This window comes from Linepithema humile, chromosome 7, assembly GCF_040581485.1.
Source record: "Linepithema humile isolate Giens D197 chromosome 7, Lhum_UNIL_v1.0, whole genome shotgun sequence".
In the NCBI taxonomy this organism is placed as follows: domain Eukaryota; kingdom Metazoa; phylum Arthropoda; class Insecta; order Hymenoptera; family Formicidae; genus Linepithema; species Linepithema humile.
In genome coordinates this window covers 7,733,714-7,754,042 of record NC_090134.1, presented here as the reverse complement: position 1 = coordinate 7,754,042, position 20,329 = coordinate 7,733,714, and the positions used below count along the sequence as shown (strand labels likewise).

The 20,329-nt window shown below is 42.9% G+C and overlaps 5 protein-coding genes across 6 annotated transcripts in view; 2 read left to right on the top strand and 3 right to left on the bottom strand.

Moving 5' to 3' along the window:
- Nucleotides 1-674: 674 nt before the first annotated feature.
- LOC105675692 (tetratricopeptide repeat protein 36) lies at nucleotides 675-2,158 on the top strand. Of its 2 annotated transcripts, none has more exons than XM_012373008.2 (3): nucleotides 675-896; nucleotides 1,624-1,821; nucleotides 1,904-2,158. In XM_012373008.2, the coding sequence occupies exons 1-3, from the start codon at nucleotides 803-805 to the stop codon at nucleotides 2,152-2,154; spliced, it is 543 nt and encodes a 180-aa protein (XP_012228431.2). In that variant the 5' UTR covers nucleotides 675-802; the 3' UTR covers nucleotides 2,155-2,158. The 2 variants fall into 2 exon arrangements, with proteins under 2 accessions (XP_012228431.2, XP_012228430.2); XM_012373007.2 differs by having other exon boundaries at nucleotides 682-896; nucleotides 1,621-1,821.
- A 27-nt stretch (nucleotides 2,159-2,185) lies between these two features.
- Trp1 (translocation protein 1) lies at nucleotides 2,186-4,826 on the bottom strand. Its single transcript, XM_012372997.2, has 5 exons — nucleotides 4,685-4,826; nucleotides 3,927-4,370; nucleotides 3,498-3,845; nucleotides 3,310-3,413; nucleotides 2,186-3,229 (listed from the first exon to the last, which is right to left on the bottom strand). The coding sequence occupies exons 1-5, from the start codon at nucleotides 4,718-4,720 to the stop codon at nucleotides 3,061-3,063; spliced, it is 1,101 nt and encodes a 366-aa protein (XP_012228420.1). The 5' UTR covers nucleotides 4,721-4,826; the 3' UTR covers nucleotides 2,186-3,060.
- Nucleotides 4,827-5,581: 755 nt separating this feature from the next.
- On the top strand, nucleotides 5,582-9,210 carry Su(fu) (suppressor of fused). The gene is made up of 7 exons (XM_012372996.2): nucleotides 5,582-5,763; nucleotides 6,269-6,361; nucleotides 7,041-7,350; nucleotides 7,546-7,781; nucleotides 7,854-8,084; nucleotides 8,155-8,362; nucleotides 8,538-9,210. The coding sequence occupies exons 1-7, from the start codon at nucleotides 5,582-5,584 to the stop codon at nucleotides 8,601-8,603; spliced, it is 1,326 nt and encodes a 441-aa protein (XP_012228419.1). The 3' UTR covers nucleotides 8,604-9,210.
- LOC137001276 (uncharacterized) overlaps nucleotides 8,875-20,329 on the bottom strand; it is a 28,019-nt gene continuing 16,564 nt past the window's right edge. The window contains exons 3-4 of the mRNA XM_067359910.1: nucleotides 10,297-10,479; nucleotides 8,875-9,406 (exon numbers count right to left, since the gene is read on the bottom strand). Coding sequence (XP_067216011.1) covers nucleotides 9,227-9,406; nucleotides 10,297-10,479 — 363 coding nt within the window. The 3' untranslated portion in view covers nucleotides 8,875-9,226. The remainder of the gene's footprint in view (nucleotides 9,407-10,296; nucleotides 10,480-20,329) is intronic.
- On the bottom strand, nucleotides 10,997-13,575 carry LOC137001278 (uncharacterized). The gene is made up of 4 exons (XM_067359911.1): nucleotides 12,443-13,575; nucleotides 11,827-12,003; nucleotides 11,544-11,658; nucleotides 10,997-11,443 (listed from the first exon to the last, which is right to left on the bottom strand). The coding sequence occupies exons 1-4, from the start codon at nucleotides 12,504-12,506 to the stop codon at nucleotides 11,329-11,331; spliced, it is 471 nt and encodes a 156-aa protein (XP_067216012.1). The 5' UTR covers nucleotides 12,507-13,575; the 3' UTR covers nucleotides 10,997-11,328.

The following is a 20,329-nucleotide window of genomic DNA, read 5'->3' as shown; positions in this document are numbered from 1 at the left end:
GTAAAATCACGAGGCACTCATCGTCGCGAGGAATCGCGAAAAATCACGCGCGTCTCGATCGTAACGAGAAATTGGCATGCGCTGAACCGTTTCGATTTTCGTCGAAACCGGCTCCGAGGTGCCGTTTGTTTCCCACTCGCGCGGTCACGCCCATCTATCCGTCGAATTGCGAAAGAAACGATAATCCTCAGGCGTTTACTGTTATAATGGTCTCATCAAGGAAATACAGCGATCCCCGTTCGCTTAGCGTTTCCCGGATGCTCGCTTGCTCGCGCGTAATTTATGAGGGATTTCCGAAATTAATTACCACGAGTCTCTCCCTTCACGGAGCGAGGATATTTTTGTAGGATGCAACGAGTCGCTGAGATAAATCGTCAAATGGTAATTCTAATGAATTAGTCATGATGAGGAGTCGGTCAAGAGAGAGATTTCGTCTTCTCTTTGCCGCGACGCGGTTGCCGTGGCTAAATCCTGATGTACACAACGATTTATTGACGCTCAATATCAGCTACTTAGTAAAATATATTGGCCTGACACTCGCATTACGCGGGATTCAAAGTGTAATCGACTAGGTAGCTAAGTAGCAGCCGTCGGAAAATCTACGATCTCGCGTTGTATCCACATATGCAAAATAGGACTCCCGCTGTTAATCTGAATGGCACGCCAGCTGGGCGACATTCCGGATCGGTCTATTAGTCCGTGACGCAATGTACGATTAATTCACGACAAACGATAAACAGAAACGAGTTTCCATCGGCTACGATAAAAACGGTACGATCTATCGAAGGATTCAGTCGACATAATGGAGGGTCTCAGCGAAGGCGACAAAGCTGTCTTGAACACCATTTTCGATCCTCTGCAGCCGCTCGGTCTGTCCGATTTTCCGAAGGAATTTGGTACGTTGACAAGTGGCAGTTGAAAACATATAACAAAGTCGCGAACAGAATATTTATAACGATATTCAATATGATAATATTTCACAATTGACGCGCAATCAAAAATTATCAATAGTGATATAATTAATTTGACGTTTAATATATAATATTTCATAATTAGAAATTTATAGTCAATATAATTTTAACTTAACATTATCAATTCGTATGCATATAATTTATCAGAAAATACGCACCTTTTTTTTAATGTTATGAGTAATGTGAAAATAATTTTTTGCATACTCTGCTTCACTAATTCGCTGCAAACAAAAGCTTATTATTTGGTATTAATGGCGACGCAACCAGCACAGTTGTTGCACTAGTTATACTCGATTCAAACCGCAGACTTCTCAGACCGCTTGAAAAATTCGCGAGCGCTTAAAGCCTGTGAATAACCGCATTCGTTTGGTGCGATGTATTCCTGCGATTCACTCTCACGCGATGCAGATCGTCATGAATATGTAGGAAATTGAACGACGCAATAACAGATAAATTTCCTTGTTATCGCGCGAATCTCACAAGGTTGCGTTACACGCGAATAAATAAGCTCGTGGAGTTTTACATTGTATCCGACTTTTTATAACTCTATACGGGTAAATTAAAAACACGTATAAGTAGATACGAGCAAATTAAAAGTACGTTAACATTTTTTAATTATCTAACATGATCCCTTCTTTATTTCATTAAGAAGAAACGACGGATGACCTCGAGGAAAATTACTTAGAGCCACACGTGTTAGACATCGTGAAAAAGGCAATTATTTGCGCCGAAGAGAAGAACTTCGACGAGTCGTTCCGACTTTTCGACAAAGCTTTGACACAAGCTCCCGAATCGCCGTCGATTTTGAACGATAGAGCGCAAGCACTGCGCTTGGCGAATCGAGACGAAGGTATCGCGAAGATAAATTTTTGTAAAATTTTATTAAAAAAAATAAAATTCAATTGTTACATAAATCGTATTTCTATTGTTAGAAGCTTTGAAAGATCTGCACAAGGCGGTGGACTTGAGCAAAGGCAAAGGAAGGGCGGGTATCCAAGCGCTCTGCCAACGCGGCGCTCTTTATCGGTGGATGAAGCAAGATGACGAAGCCAAGGAAGACTTCATTCGGGCGGCCAGGGCTGGTTCGAGCTTCGCGAAATCGCAATTGGTCGCGATGAATCCTTACGCGGCTATGTGCAATGCGATGCTGCGTGAGATTACGTCCAAGGCCAGCGGTCCTTAATCTAGTGAGGGATCGTATTTCAAAACAACGATTACTTAATAGATAACGCTTTATTTTGTTTTTATTTCGATATAGATTAATCCACGACTGATATACCTACAAATATCCTGACGTAATAATAATGTCGTAAAAGTATAATCATAATATTAATAATAATAATAAATCTTAGAGAAATTTCGCATAAAAATATAAATTATTTGTCTGTAAATTCGAAATATACCATTTCTGTAAAATTGCATCTAATTCTGGCTAAAAAAGGAACTCGCGCTAAATCGGCGAACAACGAAGAAATCATTAAAGTTCTAAACCCGTAAAGATTCCTTCTCTTCCAGCTGCTAAATTATTTTTCCCCAGACTCGAAGATTCATATCTAAGAGACGTCAGAGAAGTCAGTGCATATTAATTAGCTACATTGTCGGTAGACATTGATCGCGATGCGAAATTGAAGACTTCGAGACAGTACGCACAATTTATTCAACGGAAACTGATATACGCTCGATAACGTAATAATGCATAACATGATTCTTTCATATTACACATATTACATTACACATATTTTTATACAGAGAATAAAATGCTTTATCACGTTCACGCTTTGTAAAGACAATACTTAACAATCACGCCAATCACAGAACAGTCTCTGCATGTAAAAGAATCAAGCGATTTTTCCATTCGTCGTGATCGTACGTAAATGCAAGAAATCCTTGAAACGATAACCGTTGCAGTCAAGTACTTTAAATTCGGGTATCAAACTCGAATTTAAAACGATGCATAACAGCGACCGGATTGACGTATCGCAAGCATATATCGGTTTCAGCAATGATTAATGCGATAATTAATATAGTTGTTTGTCCGAACAAACATGAAGCATCTATTGTCCAGTCGTCTTTTCCCACTTCCTTTATCTTAAACCATAACGAAATCTCGACCCGTATTAGATTTCTCGCTTTCCGAACCTTCCTCACTGCCGTCCTCCCCTTCAGCCGAATCGGACGAGGCTTTCCTCTCTTCGCTGGATAGATCTTCGATTCGCGCCTCTTCCTTGGTGGTTTCATCCGCGCTAGATTTCTCTTCTCTGAGGACGTAAAGTATACAATCAGTGATGTTATATTTCGTATAATATCGTTAATTAAGAATTTAAATCGTGAAACTTACGACTGAACTAATGGAGCATCCTCAGAATCAGAATCCTTTTCTTTCCTTCTTTTCTTTTTACTAGCCTTCTTGTCACTATCGGACATGGGGCCGTAATACTCGTACTGTAAAAATTATTTCACATTATAAATTCAAATTTTCGTTACTGCGTAAGTAGAAGAGCATAACATTAACAACAAACTGCTGACCTGATATAACGGCCAAAAGGACGCGAAAAAGCCGACGTCAGCCGTCAAGTTTGGTAGTAGCCACAGGTGACATCTACCCAAAGTGGGAACCCACAGAAGACAGAATACAATCATTCTAATAATAGCCAACGCTAATATAAATACGAGGAATCCCGCGGCTGCAACGCTCAGATAATACACCCCGTGACGTATAGTTAAGGGCCACAGTGGGAAGAGACAGACCCCTATCGCACCTAAGACTACGAGAGTGCCGAAGAACCAATAATATACAGGAATTGGCTCATATATCCACACATATGCATCGTTACCGTCCACAAAGTATTGTTCCATGTGCATTTCTAGTCTCACCTGCAATTAAACATTTTTCGTTGAAGAAATAAGGAAAAGAAACGTATGATTTAGACAACGCAAGTAGATTTTCACGCTTACTTTTGGTTTCTTCTTATGCTCCTTCCGTTCGTCAGTTTTCTCTTCGCTTTTTTCATCCTTCACCACAGCTGTATCTTTACTTTCCTTGAAATCTTCCTTTTCTCCAGGTTTTTTGTCCTCTTTCACAGTCTTTTTCTTAATTCCCCTCATTTTGTTGAGCTCTTCCTCCGAAATCACTACCTTCTTGGCTCTGTGAAAGAATTTGTGCCTTAGCATCAGGTCCAAAAACTGAGAGGCCTGTTCACGGTTTTCGAACACTGTGCTCCAGGGTGAATTTTCCAGTAAGGCATCAACCGCACGCGATCCAGTAAAGTATTCGACATTGTGAGTCCTATCGAACTTGGTCTTCTTCGACGGCACATTATTGCGGATCCACTTCGCTACCGCGTATTCCTCCTTGGACGGTTTGTCCTGAGCAACCTTTGTGTCCAAACTGGCTACTTCCTGTTACAAACATAATAGACCTTCATGAAATCTTTGATCAAAAATATTCGATGGCAGAAAGAACACGTCGAATCTGACTGACATAAAGAAGAACGCAAATTATCTTTCTCGATTTTTCTAGATCAAAAAATCTGTGTGAGATGCGTGTCTACGTCATCAGGAGCGGTGTTTATTGGCGTCGACACTTCGCGAATAAACGAATTGCGAGTAATCGTACACGGCGAAGCGAACCGCGCTTCGTTTCGCTTTGGCAGGTTGAAATAACGATCGCGGGACGCAATACATCGAAATCTTTGCCCATATGCGATGCTTACATCTTTGCGTTTCCTGCTTTTCCTGCGCTCCGCCATGTTGTAAATTCCGTGTCACGCTTGCGCGTATAAATCCACTGCTTATGCTGCCGGCCGCCGAAGCTGCTGTGAACTGGCCGCGTAGGCATATGCGAGAGTGTCTTTTAAATAAAGATCGTTTACGCACGCAGAAGTTGTCCTTTCAATGTTATTGACGTGTATTTATTCTTCTCTTTGTTGTGCGAGATGTCAGTCGCATTTGAAATACAGTACACTATTTAAAGTTTGTTCTGATTTACAGAAAAACAACAGTATAGCACCAGCGCGTCGAGAAGCTCAGTGATACATCTGGGAAACTAGAAATACTCTGACATCAGCGATGTGACTCGGTTGCTGTCAGTGGAGCCTAGGAGATAATTGAAGAGCGTTGACATTGTCGACCGTTTTGACGCGCATAACGGTACGGATGTTTTGAGTCACTGTGGAAAATAATAATTGATTTACAAAAGATATTTAGATATTCAGATTTTAAATTTCAAAAAGGTAAAAAAAAATGGTCACAAAATACATAATTAATATTAGATTATATAGTTGATTTTTATGATGATTAAATGACGTCTCTTATTAATTATTTTATACTGTTAGAGATTAATTTATCTTACATGTTTATAAACGCAGCAAAACTATTCGCAACAATCGGTTGCACATTTAGTAATATCTGGTGCCTGCAGAGTCGCTGCGGTGTTCTTCTGTTCTGTTCTTTTCCATCTTGTCTCAGATGCTCGTTAGAGGCGCTCGTGCTTTTGTCTCGTCGATGCTGTTGCTCACTGTTGTTGCTGGTGTGTCCTGTGTACAGGTCGCACTGAATGCGTGACTGGTACGAGTAAACAAAGTGTGTATTCGGCGTGTATCACCGGATTTATGTACGGCACGAACATGCGCGAACGCGAGGAGTTCTCCAGGTGTTTCCCGCTGAACCAGCCGATCCAAACCGTGCCACCGTTGCCACGAGCTCCAGGTCTGGACGCTCTGCACAGTCTCTGCAAGCAGATTTACCCGGATCAGGGCAATCCATTGACAGTCACAGCAGTTGTGAAGTATTGGTAAGCACGCGACGACGTCACGCATGAAAAATGAATCGCGCTGATGTCAGTGCTGATGTCTTTGTATCAAAAAATATAGGGATATCGTTAATTTTAAGGATTTTTAATATTTATAACAATTGCTTTGCCAAGTAATCGATTAATTTTTTACCTACAGGCTCGTACTTTGAAACTTGATCCAATTAATGAATCTTATTTCAATTTTAAATTTTATTTTCCAAACTAATGTTTAATTGATTGGTTTAATTTTTGTTATTTATAAAATTTTTTTTAAATGTTATATGATTAAAATTGACTGCAGATTATTCAATTAATTTTGATTGAATTAATGTTAAAATTACTGTTGAGGGCTATAGTTTCTTAAAGCACTCGTAGAAATTTATTTTTCCGTTCTTCCCTTGTGAGAAACGTCTATTACATCGACTTTATTTTTAGCTCCCCTCTTATGCATATAAAACCGGATGTCCTGTCGGCTGAATCAAATTTTCCGCACGTTTTCCCGCAGGTTAGGAGGTCCTGATCCTCTCGACTACATCAGCATGTACGCCAATCCAGGATATCCCGAGCTTGACGTGCCTCCACACTGGCACTACTTCAGGTAATATTTCTTAGATTTACGTCGAATTAAAAACTCTGGGTGCTCCAAAGCTTATACATTTATCTGAAACTTAAACAATTGGAGTCACCTATTCTTGAAAACAAATTTGTTATTTAATTTTATCTAAAGTTAAATTAACTGAAGAAGTCGCATTTTTTTTTAGTTTTGTAATGTAAAATCAAGTATTTCTTGAGAGTTGTGATCTAAGACTCGCGTTGTATTGGTTGTACTTTATGTAGAACGCAAACTATGGCAGATGTACGCGATATGTAGTGTAGGCGCTACTACTTCACTCAGATATTTTATTGGAATCTGTGTACCGAATGACGAATGACCTTCCGCCAAAGAGTGCCGGGTTTTTTTCCTCCGCACCGGCGACCCTTGCTTCTTCAGTTTCAAACAGCTGTCTCAATACTCCGCCGCGTATCTCTATATATAGAGATCGTGTAGGGTGCAGGAGGAACAAAGTCGTTTAAAGTGCGGGGAGTCGGAAATAGAAGCGCCGGACTTCCCCTTTTTCGTCTGCGCCGTCTAATTATACTTCGCCATTGACTACATACTTGTCGGCTATGAGTCTTTTTTTTTCGTGCCGCATGTAATATTTTGTAAAAAAAATGCGTCTTCTTAAGTCGCGCAAAATAGCGGGATTTCTACTCATTCGTCTTGTATCTATTCGCAGCTTAGGACTGTCCGATCTACACGGCGACGGCCGATTGCATCCTAAGCCCGGTCCAGGCCGTCCCAGCGGATTCGGATTCGAGCTAACCTTCCGTCTCGCACGCGAGAGGGGCGAGACGACGCCGCCCACGTGGCCGGCGAACGTGATGCAGCAATTGGCCAAATATGTTTTCAATTCCGGGAACACGCTGATGCCGGGCGACCATGTCTCTTGGCACGCTCCACTGGACGGCAGAAATGGTCGTATCACCCAAATCTTAATGACACAGGACCCGCAGCTACCAACGTCGGTTTCTACGCCCCACGGCGACGTACGTATAAAAAGGCTGAGCCCGCATCCGTAAGCATGGCTTGAGATTTGATTCTCAGACTTCCTGAAAAAGAAACCTTGTATCAGACAAATAAAACTTACAATCTGGCGATCGTACTTTCAATGTAGATAAAATCAAGAGCAAATCAGTTGCTTTAAAGAATAATTGTCGACATGCTTCTCTCGCCGAAAATAGGTCTCCTTCGTTCAAATCGTTGGCGTCACTTCCGAGGAATTGCAGGCGGCTCAACATTGGAACGGTCTGGGCGTCGTAAACTTGCTGAAAGGCGCCCGGGATTGCGGCCCGTGGTTAGTTACGAACATGAGAAGAATGCACTCCGCTATGGAGGACGATCCTTCCATAGCAGAGAAAATACAATGTGGCATCGAGAGAGACGGGTCGAACACGAGCGGCGTGTCTGCCAAATGTTGGTGAGTGTAAAGACGATTAACACAATCGGAAAACAAACTTGGATTATATTAAAGGCTGTTGTATTCGTGCAGGTGGGTGCAAATAACGAACGACAGAAGCGCAGAAAGATACAGAGAGAGAAGGAACGATTCCGACGACGATGACGAGGAAGTGGACGTGAAACCCGTCGTAAAAACGGAAAGGTTGTCGCCGTGCGAGCAGCAAGACGCCAACGCTACCGACGAAAATAGTATTAGAGCCCTGTCCGGACTGCATCTAACGTTCAACCTCGAAGCTGGCTCGTTATTGCCGCTAGCGATAAAGTTGGTTCTGATTGCAGTTGAATTTACACCGCGCGACGTTTGAGTAATTAACATAATATTGATATTTCAGAGGCCGCGTGATGCACGGCAGGCATTTCACGTTCAAATCCATACTGTCCCACTCGGCTGTCACGATTGTCGCGCCGTCGGTTACCGGTACCTTCGTGTCCAAGGAGAAGCCGTACGTCGTTCAAGGACCGTGGCTGCAAGTGCTCCTCTCGGAGGAATTGTCCGAAAAGATGGCCGAGGAATTTCAAATTTTGAACATGCCGGACAAGGTATTGACGCGCGGAATTGCTTTAAAATTATCGCAACGATGGCTCAAAGTGTGTGTTTAGATTCTTGCTATTTTGGAACTCTAAACGACGAGAGATCTGCAAATGTCTTCGATTAATCTTCCAATGATGTCAACGACATCACACGTTTTATATGTATAAATATATTCTGTTACAGATCCTATTGCCAAAAACGTTTTCTTGGCCGGAACATAATTTAGTCATCACCATCATTAATGATTAGACGATGCGACGATGCAATCTCCGTCAAGATTATTTTTCATATCGTTTCACATATGTTTAAGTTAAAGATAGCGCAATGAAAGTATTATCGAACCTCGTTATGGATCGAGTTTTCTATTTATAACGATGTTTCCCCATGACTTTTTATAACATAAGATTTTATAATTTATAAATTTTATACGCCTTTGTATGTTTAAGAGAATTGACTCGATCATCAATATGCGAAAGTAGATACGACTTGCAAAATACAGCGATATATTTTTCTATACACGAATATTTAACGTCTCTCTTTTACAAATTGATGCCTACTCACATATACATTTACACAAAAGAATTTTCAACAACACTTGTTAAGCTGTTCGACTTGGAGAGCTCAATAACATTGTTATCTCAGCGCTAAAAAACGTAAGGCAATAAAAGTGTTGCGAATTTTTTGGCGAAGTGTATTTTGCAATGCACATTGCATTGTGCTTATTTAATTATGTATATAATAGGACATAAATTAATACTATTTTATAGCGAAGCTGTATATGCCGTACGTGTTACGCGTTGTTGCAGACAATAAACGTTTATGTAAATATCGTATAAAAATGTATCCTGCAAAACAAGCTTCACGCATTTATCTTAATTATTCATTTCTGAAATTCGCCGATATCGTTTATTGTTCCGCCGCTTCGTTCTTCTGCCTGATTTTCTTTCAGGGGGACACGCATCCTGACCGTGACTACTCGCCGTCAGATTGTTATTATTGTCAGTCTGCGTCACGCGTTGCCCAAACACGTTGAACAGTTTCACGTGGGGGTTCTGAAGTGTCGACATGACATTGAGATTAGTCACATATACATTAACGAGACGTTAAGTACGAACAATAATCATTTCGATCTTGTTTTAAGATTACGTTTCGTATTGTGACATCGCGTAGTTTGGATTCGCCGTACATGAAGTGTTACTTTATGTACCATGGTGATCGAAACGATGGAAGTGATGGAAGTGATGGAAGTGATGGAAGTGGTTTTTCAGAACCGTGATACTTATGACGAATTATTCTCAGGTGAGTTTTGCGCCTTAATGTAAACAATTTTAACAAAGTCGTTAAACGTTCGCGACATCGCGGACTTGTCGGATCAAAAACCAGATAACGCGCCATGCGGATCCCGCGAATCTCGAGATTGCAATCGATGAGAGCCGAGAGGGTAGTCTACAAAGCAGTTTACCTGGTTTTTGCACCGTAGTCTTCCACGTCACGTGGCAGCGATGTTCCCCGCGAGACACGCGCACGGACGATTTAAAGCTCCTGCACTTCGCCACGGTCGATGGATCTAGAAAGCAGGGCATCACATTTGCAGGAGGTCGGAAAGAGAAATGAAGTGATAATTCGATACAAAACGAGATGTACATTATTCTATTTACATTTACTGACAATTATGAGACACTTGCTATTAATATCTCCCGAGAATTTTTAAGAAACGTCCCTTTTTGGTTTCAATTAAAATTTTAATTGGCTAAAGTTGGCTGAAGACATTTATTTTTTAAGACGAGTATCTCGCCTGATAGCTCTTTATATACCTTTTATAGAATTCAAGACCGAAATAAGCATGTTTACTAATCCGAGAGCGATTCTTATAATCGTTTGAGTGTCGCGAATCGCCGTTGATAATAACGATTATCCTAAGATACGAGAACGTTATATATACCTTCTTTAGAATGTCCGTGAACATTTTAACGGCCCCGGTGCATAAGATAACGACGATGCAGGCGGAGGCAAAGTCCTCGACATCGTCACGGCTGATGTTGCTAATCACATTAACGATCCCTCGGAAAACATTGGCGAACGTCTGCATCGCGTCGATGCACATGTCTCTGAAGAAGCATATCACCTGAAAATACAGTTACTTATTAGAGTGATCGCTTTTATATATTTTAAAATTATATTTGACGGATGCAGCTATTTTTTTTTTTTTTTTTGTTAAAAACATGCCTCTAAAGATTTTTACTTCCTTCGAATTTTAATTTGGAGAAAAATGTTCGCAATTATTATACAAGCAGGCTGTCACCTGAAATATTAAATTCATCACCGCGAGCATTAGCTCAATTAGTCTCTCTAAACAGTCAAGTATGATGATTAAGATGAGTTCGACGGTTTCCCAGAGCCAGCAGGCGACGCGTGAGAAGAAATTCGCGAATTGATCGGAAGCATTTGACATCTGGCTTTTCATGGTCGATTTTCGCTATTGTACTTCAAAATTTCACAAACCAAAACTAAGGCCATCGCGTCGAACACAAATAGATCGATCAACTCGGGCGAAATAAAAGACGATGGGAATTTCTATCGCTTGAAATTGAATGCATTTTATGTATCGCGATAAGGAGCAGGAAAATATGGGAAAATATCTATTTAACAATTTTCAGATATGCTTTATTGATATATCAAGCTTTAATTATAATCGAAGCATCGTACTGCTTCATCGTATAATTATTAGTGATAGAATAAACGTGAAATATTTAATGATAATAATTATAGCTTAATCGTAATCTGGCAGTATTCACTATGTGGTCTGTTTTATGTATCGTAAGATTTAACAAAGAATTCATCATTAATTATGCTTGCACATTAATATCCTATAACGTTTGTTGTTACAAATCACAAACTCTCGAAAAGCCATCTTCTCGTCAAAATATTCCATTCTCGAGCGACAATCAATCACACTCGCAATGTAGAATATAAATTATGCGAATCCCGCGAGGATCGGCAATAGTAAGGCGATCAGCGGCGCGAATATCCTCGACGACGCGTTGCACGCGTCCGCATCGCTGCAAGATTGCACACACCCACGTACGTACCTGCAAAGCATATACGTCAATGTTTAAAGATAACAAATCTACTTTCGGTCGCTACTTTTTCTCCAATAGATCTTAGCGTACAGCGCGCCATTTGTCTTACTTATCGTCGAAGTAGAAACCACCGCAGTGGGACATTCTGATAATCTCGGAGTCCGTCGTCAGAGTTCCGCTGTCTAGCGCGCAGCTTCTCACCATGAGAGACACGCCGGATTCATCTGATCGAATCGATTAAATTATAGATTATCGATTAAGCAATACTTCGCACATATTTTCCGATGCAAAATGCTACGAACGATTTCGATCAAACTGTAGAATAAAGATCGAAAATATTCGAGCAAAAATTCGAGATTCCAATCACGTTCTAGTGATTTATATAAATTTACCGTATACGCCGGCAATCTTGATGCAAGCCGTCGCTGGAAAGAGGCCATCCCGGCCTTTTCGACCCCCCAGGCACGGCGACTCCAAGAAAGCAAGACTCCCATTGTTGTGAAATGGGTCATCGCAGGGTTTGTTGTCGCCATCGATCGAGACACACTTGAAACAGTCGATGGCCCAGCCTGCGGACCAGACAAGTTGCACTTATTCATCGTCGAGACTCATCGAGCCTCAATTCAAACGAGACAAGAATGTGACAAACAAATTTCTAAAACTCAACAGCTATGTATTTCACGCGCTTGCGACATTGTTTGGTCTAGACAATTCGTGTTATGCGTATAAAACTTTAATATCGTCGTGAAAAAAAATGATCCGGGCAATCGATAAGTTGCTTGAAGACTCGAGCGGCGCCTAAGCGAGCTATTTTTACAGAAAATTGCACAAACTATACATCGCGCGTTAACGGCTTGTCCTCGAAACGAAGGTGTGCAATCCAGTTATTGATCTTGCTCGCGCGAGATTCGCGGATAGGCCTCGTGCTCCGCGCCCGATTAATCTCGATATCGCGAAGAATCGGGAGAAATATTGTCGGAGCAGCGGCACCTGAAATCGGCTACCGACCTGTCTGGAAGAAGGCGAGGATGACGAGCGCGAGGCGAACGATCCGAGGATTCCCCGCGTTCATGCTTCGGCGACCCGGAGACGCTTGTTCCCGGTGGAATCTCGCACTCTCGTCGACGTCAGCTTCTACATTCCGAACAACACCGTGCGGATTCCACGCCGGCGATCATCTCAGTCGCGAAACCGACGGTCCCGAAGCGCGCCGGTCGAACGTCCCGGATCGAGATGATCCATAGAACGTCAGCCTGATTGGCGAGACAGACTACTTTCTGCCGGTGACGTTCGTCGACGTACTGGACGACGTAGTGTTTTGACGGCCGGTTACCAAGGCGATCCGCGGCACCGTCGTCGTATAGACCTCGATCTCGCCCTCGCGAAGATTTAAGGAGTGATCGATGACTTTGGACGACCGTCGTCGCCGCTGGCCAGCGGGAATCAATACGTCTTCATCCTCCACCGTCCTCGTCGACCGTGTGAGGTCCGGCTTTATGCACCACCCTGAGCACATTACTCGCGTGATTCCGTCTGAAGTCGCGGGGCACGCACTCTGCGGCACGCGAATAGTGGGTGTAGTTGGGATTTATGATGGCTAGTACAAAGTTAAAAAAAGTACCGACAGATGTACGTTTTATTCTTCGTTCGAATAATTCGCTATCTTCAGGAAGAAATATTAGACGATGCCCTAATAATGAGATACAATATTCCCTTACGCTGATGTCTTTGGGCTCGAAGGTTTAGATATTCTGAAGTGACATCGGTGTTCCCATTTCTCTCGGTAATGTTAAGGTCAATAGCGCAGCAGAAAGTCTATGACACGAATGCTTCAAATTCCTTCTCGAAATCTAGCCGTATTATATAATACAGAGCAATTAATGTGTAATTAGATAGAGTATTTTAGAATAATCAGAAGATTATTTCTTTAAAAAATTTTACAAATAAATTCAGTTCTGTCATTTAGTTTAGCAAATATAAAAAAGTTACATTACTAAAAAAAGTATATAAAATTTAAGATATTTGTTGGATCGCATATATATATTTGAAGAAATTATTCCTCAATTGAGATTTAATACCAGAAGTATCGAATAGGAAAAATCAAACGATCCTGTCTGATAATTCTGATCTTTTCAGTAAAACAGGACGAAATGAATAAAGAGGCCAAGACTTGAAAAATACGAAAAATCGGGGAATATTATGTAATACATAATTTCTGTAATCGATAACGCTATATACAGCGCGGAGGAAATGCATTGTTGCGATGGACACAATCCAAGATGATTTCCGTTAAATTAATTCAAGCACCAATCCCCGCATTAAAGCCGCAGCAGTGTCCCGCTTCTCGCCGTTCTCTGGACGCGGAAAAACACACGACCCAGCATCCGGCGCGGCGCGGCACACCTGCATCCATCGAGAGAGAATCAATTTCGGCGCTGCGGCACCGCTCGCGCGTGTTCAAAGCGGCGCGCAAAATTGACGCGCTTGCGTACCTCGCCGCCGGGCCAATCACCTCTCGCCACTCGCTCTCGCACGAGCGATCGTCCGCCTCGTCGCTTCGTCGCCGTGTAGCGACACTGCGGATGCCAGCGGATGTACAATGCACTGTGACTGACAGTGATCATTGCCGTTGCGAAAGATGTGTTCGTTTCACGCGCGCCCATGCATCCATTTCTTCACGTGAGCCCGTGTCCGCCCCCGTACACCGCCGCCCTACGTCCCGACACCGTCATCTGCCGACGCCGCCGACGCCGACGCTGCCGCCGTCGCCGGGCCGACAACGACGACGATGGGCCAATCGTCGAGCAACACCGGGCACAGCGGTGAGTCCACGAATTCTCAAGCAGGCACGGCGTTCGCATGCCGCTTGCCGGTTTCCCTTTGACACTCGCGCGCGCGCGCGCCAGGCCGCGCGGTTGACATGTGTCAACCGCGACGGCGATCGACCATCAACGATCGTCGACGACGTCCAGCTTTGTCGCGACCTCGACAGGAGCGATCGGTTCCCCTTATTGCACGCGGAGAATCTCATTCATGGAGGTTATGTCCGTGACAAGACAGCCGTAACCATTTCCCCTTCCATCTCCTGCAATTAGCGCATCAATGAGAACGAGACGAGTCCCTCACGGGAATTCTTCCGAGCGATGAACCGGTCTGACGATACTTGATCACGACACTAAGAATCGTCCGTGAGAATAGCTATCGCTCTTGCGTCTGCTTTTAAATTCAGCTTATCGAAAGGAAAAGTTCGTCACATGTGCCGCCTTTCGTTGTGTAGTGCGTATTTCATACTCGTATGACGATTGCACGTGACAATTTTAAATGCTTTGTTGCATGTTGTCATTTAATAACTATTCATTAGAATTGCAAAAGCAGAAAGAAGTAATTAAAGTTCGTGTAAAAAGTACTAACAAAATGTGCTAGAACTAGCAAGTATTTTAAAACTAAGTAAATTATTTGTTGAATAATAGTTGAATAATATATAAACCTGACAGTATTAAAGTAGCCTATTTATAATTTAGAATCGATCTTTTCAACTTGAATTATTTCTTAATTATTCTTTTTCATGAATATTTTATCAAGGCAATAGAGTTAGTATTTAATATGCACGCTATTAATTTTTCAAAGGGCATAACTAAACGTACTGTTCACCATTACCGACGTGCCTTTCACTAACATCGTCCGGGAGCGACATCTTCGAGATGTACCTCACTCCGTTGATAACAGACTGTAGCACTCTGATATTTTTTTTTAAAGTATAATTAATTGGACATAACAATTAATATTTTCGTCATTAAATGATTATTTGCGAAAAGTGCAAGTACTTTCAAATTAAAATAACTTGCATTTTTATTCAATTTATTCGAATCAATAAAATGATATCCTGCTCTCTCTGTTAGGGCTGTAAAATTACAAAATACATTTTTGTAACATTGAAAATTATTGATTACATACAGGCGGAGGCCAACACTTCTTAATTAACATATTTCTTTCGTATGGGAGTTTATCTATCCGAGTCTCTCATGCGTTTTGTTATCATTGAAGAAAAAAAAGTCTTTAACTCCAAACGACGTAATAATCCAATTGAATTATTTGTTACGACAATATTACACGCGCGACGACAAGTTGCATTATCTCTCGACAATATGCGATATTTTGCCAGCTGCATTTTTTGGGCGCGTCTCCGCCCGGGCACACCTTTCGATTCCACTTCGTACGGTTGGGTTTCAAGGCTTGCAAGATGCTCCCGTCGTAGCTACCTATCGCGAGATCCGTCCGTCGGTGCACCTCGCTTGCTTGGGCCACAGATGGTATTGTCATATGGCAGATACACACTGGGCAGACCACGGAGGCGGTAAAACCGCGATTGCACATCCGCACAAATCCACGACAGATCCCGCAGCACGCTGCCCTCCTTCTTAATTATCTAATCGTCGTCACGCGAGCGGTTGGCTGAGCAATGTGTTTCATTTTCTTGACAATGCGCAACGCGTTTCGATTGAACTCAATTGAATCAACATCTTGACGGATAGATGACACTCATTAAACGTATCCTTCGCAACTTGAAAGTAGAAAAATAGAAACTGCAATATTCGAACGAAATGTGCATGCCGCGGCGTTGAAAAGTATCTTGTATTAAGGAAATATTTTTTTTTTAAGTAATTAGAGAAAAGACTTTGAACTGAAATGACTAGATATGAAAAGTTCTGGGGATGATAATCAAAGTTTAAAGAATAAAGCGGAACTATCGTAAAGCTCGCCAAAAAGTCGCGAATATCGCGCGCGCTCGAGATTCGTAGACGACACTTCCGGGGAAGGGAATTAACGAGGAAGAAGAACCGTAGACGGTGTGTGATGGCTCGGGTTCAGGACAGCGACCCAGTTCTCATATGTATTTATACCGAGAAGACGCTATGCTGGCTGCGTGTGGCCATTTCGGCGACGCAAAGAGAGAAAGAGGAATTACACGGCGGCGGGGGGGAAAAAAAGAGGCGTCTCCGTGCGTCACGAGACGCACTATTGCGCGAGTCTAATGACTCTGGAAATTCAATTCCGGTCGCGTCTTGTAGCTGCACTTTGAGATAATTTCGTTACCGCGAGGATCTATCAGCGTTGAGGAGTTCACGAGACACGTGATTGCGAAGTTCGGAAGGTAGTTTCCAGTTTGTCTCAAGAATGTCCAATAATTATTCCGCAAGGATAATTGAACCGCACACAGTCACTTGAGCTTAGCAAACCCATGGACCTGAGCTCACACACTGCGGCCATACACACACTTGAACTCACATTGACACGTACAGTAATTAAGAATTTTAAAAGAGAAACAGTTTAAAAGTATGGATTAGATTACTCGGTTAATGTACATTAAATTATGTTGTAAGCGGTGGCCAAATAGGCATAGCTTCTAACGGCCTTTATATTTATATTTCAATTTAAAAAATGTCCAATAATTATTAAATTCCGCGATAGACGATCTATAATTCGCGATGGAATTCGAAATAGAGATTTATCTATCACTTTATGTAAGTCAAAACATTTAAAACATTGGAATATAATTATAAAATATGTATTATTGATACATATATTTTGTACATGTGTGTATCCTGATTTTTTTAATATTTTCTCTCATTTGCGATACATAAAATTAGAAACAGAATTCTATCTCGAATTATAAATCGTCTAATGTGAGTTCAAATGACATATCGAGCAAAATTATTAATGCAAATTTACGATCGCAAATCGTGCTTCGACTAAAATTGCGAGGACGATGCTCACAAAGAGATTTATAAATTTTAATCGGGCAATTCTTCCACGTGGCTTTGCGCAGCTGATCACGATCCAGGCGACGTTGCACAATAACTCGCTACGAAAGGTCAGATTTCGAGTCTCTTTTATACGAAACGGCACGGCGGAAAATTCGGAAAAATGGCGCTTGAATCGTGCGACTTCGTAGGAAGGTTGTATTGTGCAACGACGCAAGTCGAAGGAATTGTGTCCTTCAACCTGACCGTGGCAGCAGGTCCTTTGTACAGCATTAAGATCAGGTAGCTCAGGTACCCGCAACATCGAAGGAAAACTCGTAAACTATTCCCGAGGATGAAGCAAAAACCGTCTCCATTTAACTTCCGTCGCGGAGAAAAGGCTGAAAAAAGAAGAAGGGAAGAAGTTTTCCCAAGTTCCCTTCGTAGGATTTTTTGAATTTACGTCGCAAGAGCGAACGGAGTTTACCAGTGAAAAAGTGGGAAAAAGTTTTTGACGCAAATGCCTCATCGAATAGGAACATGAATGTTGATATGAAGCTTTGCGCGATCACCAATCATTAAATTGCGGACGTAGAGTTCAAACGCGAAATAGAGAAGTATAAAATTGATAGCTACACATGTCGGCAGGATATACAGGCGTGAGCAAACCTTATTTTGGCGCCTCGCGCGCGTAAATTCGCCCGCATTTCGGCGCACGCTGCATTAAATCGAAGTGGCGTCCATTTTCGCGCGGCGATCTGTCAATAAACTCCCGGCGCGCTGAACATCGCGAAATATAGGTCATTACGGACGATGTTTGGGGGAAAAAAACCTCCTCGCGTTCACTATTTTCGTCCACGCTGATTTACGCGCGATCGCGACAAATCCGCGATTTAATCGCTCGCTGCAATTTCTTATGGCGCGGCGATAAGGGCAGAGTTTTCGTTCTAAATCGGGATTGATTAATGAAGAGTTAATGATAGAGTCGGGTAGGGAAATGGCTCCCTCGAACGCGGAAATAAATGCACGACGTATGGTTGAACGACGCACGCGGCTCACATATGCGCATCTTGCCGTGTATGAATGCGTAATGGAGCGTGCACGGCCGTGCCTTAAAGACGCGGACGGCTATTTTTGACGCTAGATACACACGGATCGCGGTTGTTGCATCCGCCCCTTCATTCTTCTATTCCGGGGCTCTTCTTTTCAGATAACGATAGCGTGGGAGAGAGCCGCACCGATATAGCACCTCGGGAGTACGCAGCGTAAAGTAGGGAGCTGCACGGGGAAAATTTTATATAAAAAGTTGCCATGTACGGCAGTAGCCGCGGACTATGGAAAAATTATAAAAATTTTTACTACACAGTTTTTTCACATAATAGCCATTTAAGGTTATAATTCCTTTTATGGTCCACGGCTACTGCCGTAGTAATTTTTCATATAAAATTTGCTTTGTGTGTGGGTGCCGGTAATGCGCAAGGACGCAGCTTAATCGAAGACATAGATCATTATCTGACGTTGCTTGCGCCACCGACATTGATTATAAAATCCTCATTACTTTTATTTCATCACGCGGCGACGGTATCTACAGGATGTCCCACGACACTTTTCCCGCGATTTTAATGACGATTTTTCCGACCAGTTTCGCAAAAATATTGAAAACCAATTACTGCGTTTTTTTTTTTTTTTTAATTTTCGGCATTACATATCTTTAGAATTAAACCTTGAATTGAAATTTTCTCAAGTGATGAAATTTTGTTAATAAATAAAATTTGAAGATATCCAAGTAACATAGATAAATAAAGTTTGAAAACAACGTATGTAATCGCTTATAATTGAAGGACTATTGCCTCGACACTGCGGAAAGATCAACTCTCAATTTATCGGGGGAAATTGCGGGATACCCTGTATAATCCAAGTAGCAACACAGCCGACAAAGTCGAATCAGCCGCGGCGGCCAGTAGTCGGCCACCGTCTATTCCCAGTGCGGTACATTGCAACACATAGCGCGCGCGAGCGATCCCGCCGCGTTGTTATTCTTAACCTGGCGGGTAGGCCGTGGGGCGAGGGGTGAAAAAAAGGGCAAAAGAGCATGTCTATGACGTCAATTGGAAAAGGTTCCTGTCGTGCCACGGGGCGCGAACCGCGCGCGACTCGCCTCGTCTCTTTCGCTTTCTCTCTCTCTCTCTCTCTCTTAACTGTGCCATGTCGTCGCCGGCGTGAAAGCCGAAAGCTCCTCGGCTCCTCTTCCCGGCTCGTCCCCTTTCGCGCCCCCTTCATCCCTCTTCGCGAGGCGCGCCGCTGTCCATCGCTCGTTAGAACCGGCGTAATTGCGTAGCGACGGCATCCGCGGGATTCGCGCGCGAGGAGGCAATTGGCCGCACGTCAAACGCACAGCTATTTGCAACCCTCGTGGATTAATTTTAAGAGGGAACGGCAATTCGGGAACTAATCCCCCCCCCTCCCCCGTTTTCGCTCGCTCTCGACGACGTCGACCACCGTTCGCGATTTAGCTCCATCGAGAATTCCTCCCGACGTCGTCCAGCTGAATGAAACGCCACCTCCTACTTCAAAACGGTAATGCGCGACACTTTCCGAACGCGATTCGGTCGAAGAGCCGGAAAGCGCTCCGCCGAACGCGATTAATTTCCAAAAAAGTTTACACTCACGCCGCTTTCAAAGAGATTGAAGAGAACGAAGTAATCACTTTCGTCTCTATTCAAACGGAGCGCTCTTGTTTTGCATCAAGATGCGTTCGGATCGATATCAGACGGCGGAACCGCCAGACAGAGCGCGAGCTTTTCTCTCCCCCCCCCCTCACGATTAATTATGCGAGCTTATTCACTCACTGCAATTAAAGCGCGCGCACGTTTCCACATGTGGACGAATGTCAGGGTCTCGACGTGCACGGCGGGATCGATCGAGGGGGTGGGGCAAAGAAAACCAAGAGGCTTTTATCCTTCGTTATAGCACACGGCGCTTGAAACCCTAGCAATTATAGAAACCACCCTTTTACAAACACGGTGGGGTCGCCGGAGAAAGCTCTTGTGCGTCTGACGAAAGAAACAAATGCTCGTTCGGAACCAAAAAGTGCCGAACGGTGCCTTTTCTGCTGCAAGCATGGAGTGGAATTTTTTCAAGCATTTTCTCACAG

Excerpts from the sequence above, each read along its gene's own strand:
- LOC105675692 (XM_012373007.2), top strand. The coding sequence starts at position 803 with ATGGAGGGTCTCAGCGAAGGCGACAAAGCTGTCTTGAACACCATTTTC. Across the intron at positions 897-1,620 it reads CGATTTTCCGAAGGAATTTG|AAGAAACGACGGATGACCTC; the intron begins GTACGTTGACAA and ends TATTTCATTAAG. Across the intron at positions 1,822-1,903 it reads CTTGGCGAATCGAGACGAAG|AAGCTTTGAAAGATCTGCAC; the intron begins GTATCGCGAAGA and ends TTCTATTGTTAG.
- Trp1 (XM_012372997.2), bottom strand. The coding sequence starts at position 4,720 with ATGGCGGAGCGCAGGAAAAGCAGGAAACGCAAAGAT. Across the intron at positions 3,414-3,497 it reads CCTTTTGGCCGTTATATCAG|TACGAGTATTACGGCCCCAT; the intron begins GTCAGCAGTTTG and ends TAATTTTTACAG. Across the intron at positions 3,230-3,309 it reads GATGCTCCATTAGTTCAGTC|AGAAGAGAAATCTAGCGCGG; the intron begins GTAAGTTTCACG and ends TTACGTCCTCAG.
- LOC137001278 (XM_067359911.1), bottom strand. The coding sequence starts at position 12,506 with ATGAACGCGGGGAATCCTCGGATCGTTCGCCTCGCGCTCGTCATCCTC. Across the intron at positions 12,004-12,442 it reads CCTCGCCTTCTTCCAGACAG|GCTGGGCCATCGACTGTTTC; the intron begins GTCGGTAGCCGA and ends TCTGGTCCGCAG. Across the intron at positions 11,444-11,543 it reads GGTTTCTACTTCGACGATAA|GTACGTACGTGGGTGTGTGC; the intron begins GTAAGACAAATG and ends TATGCTTTGCAG.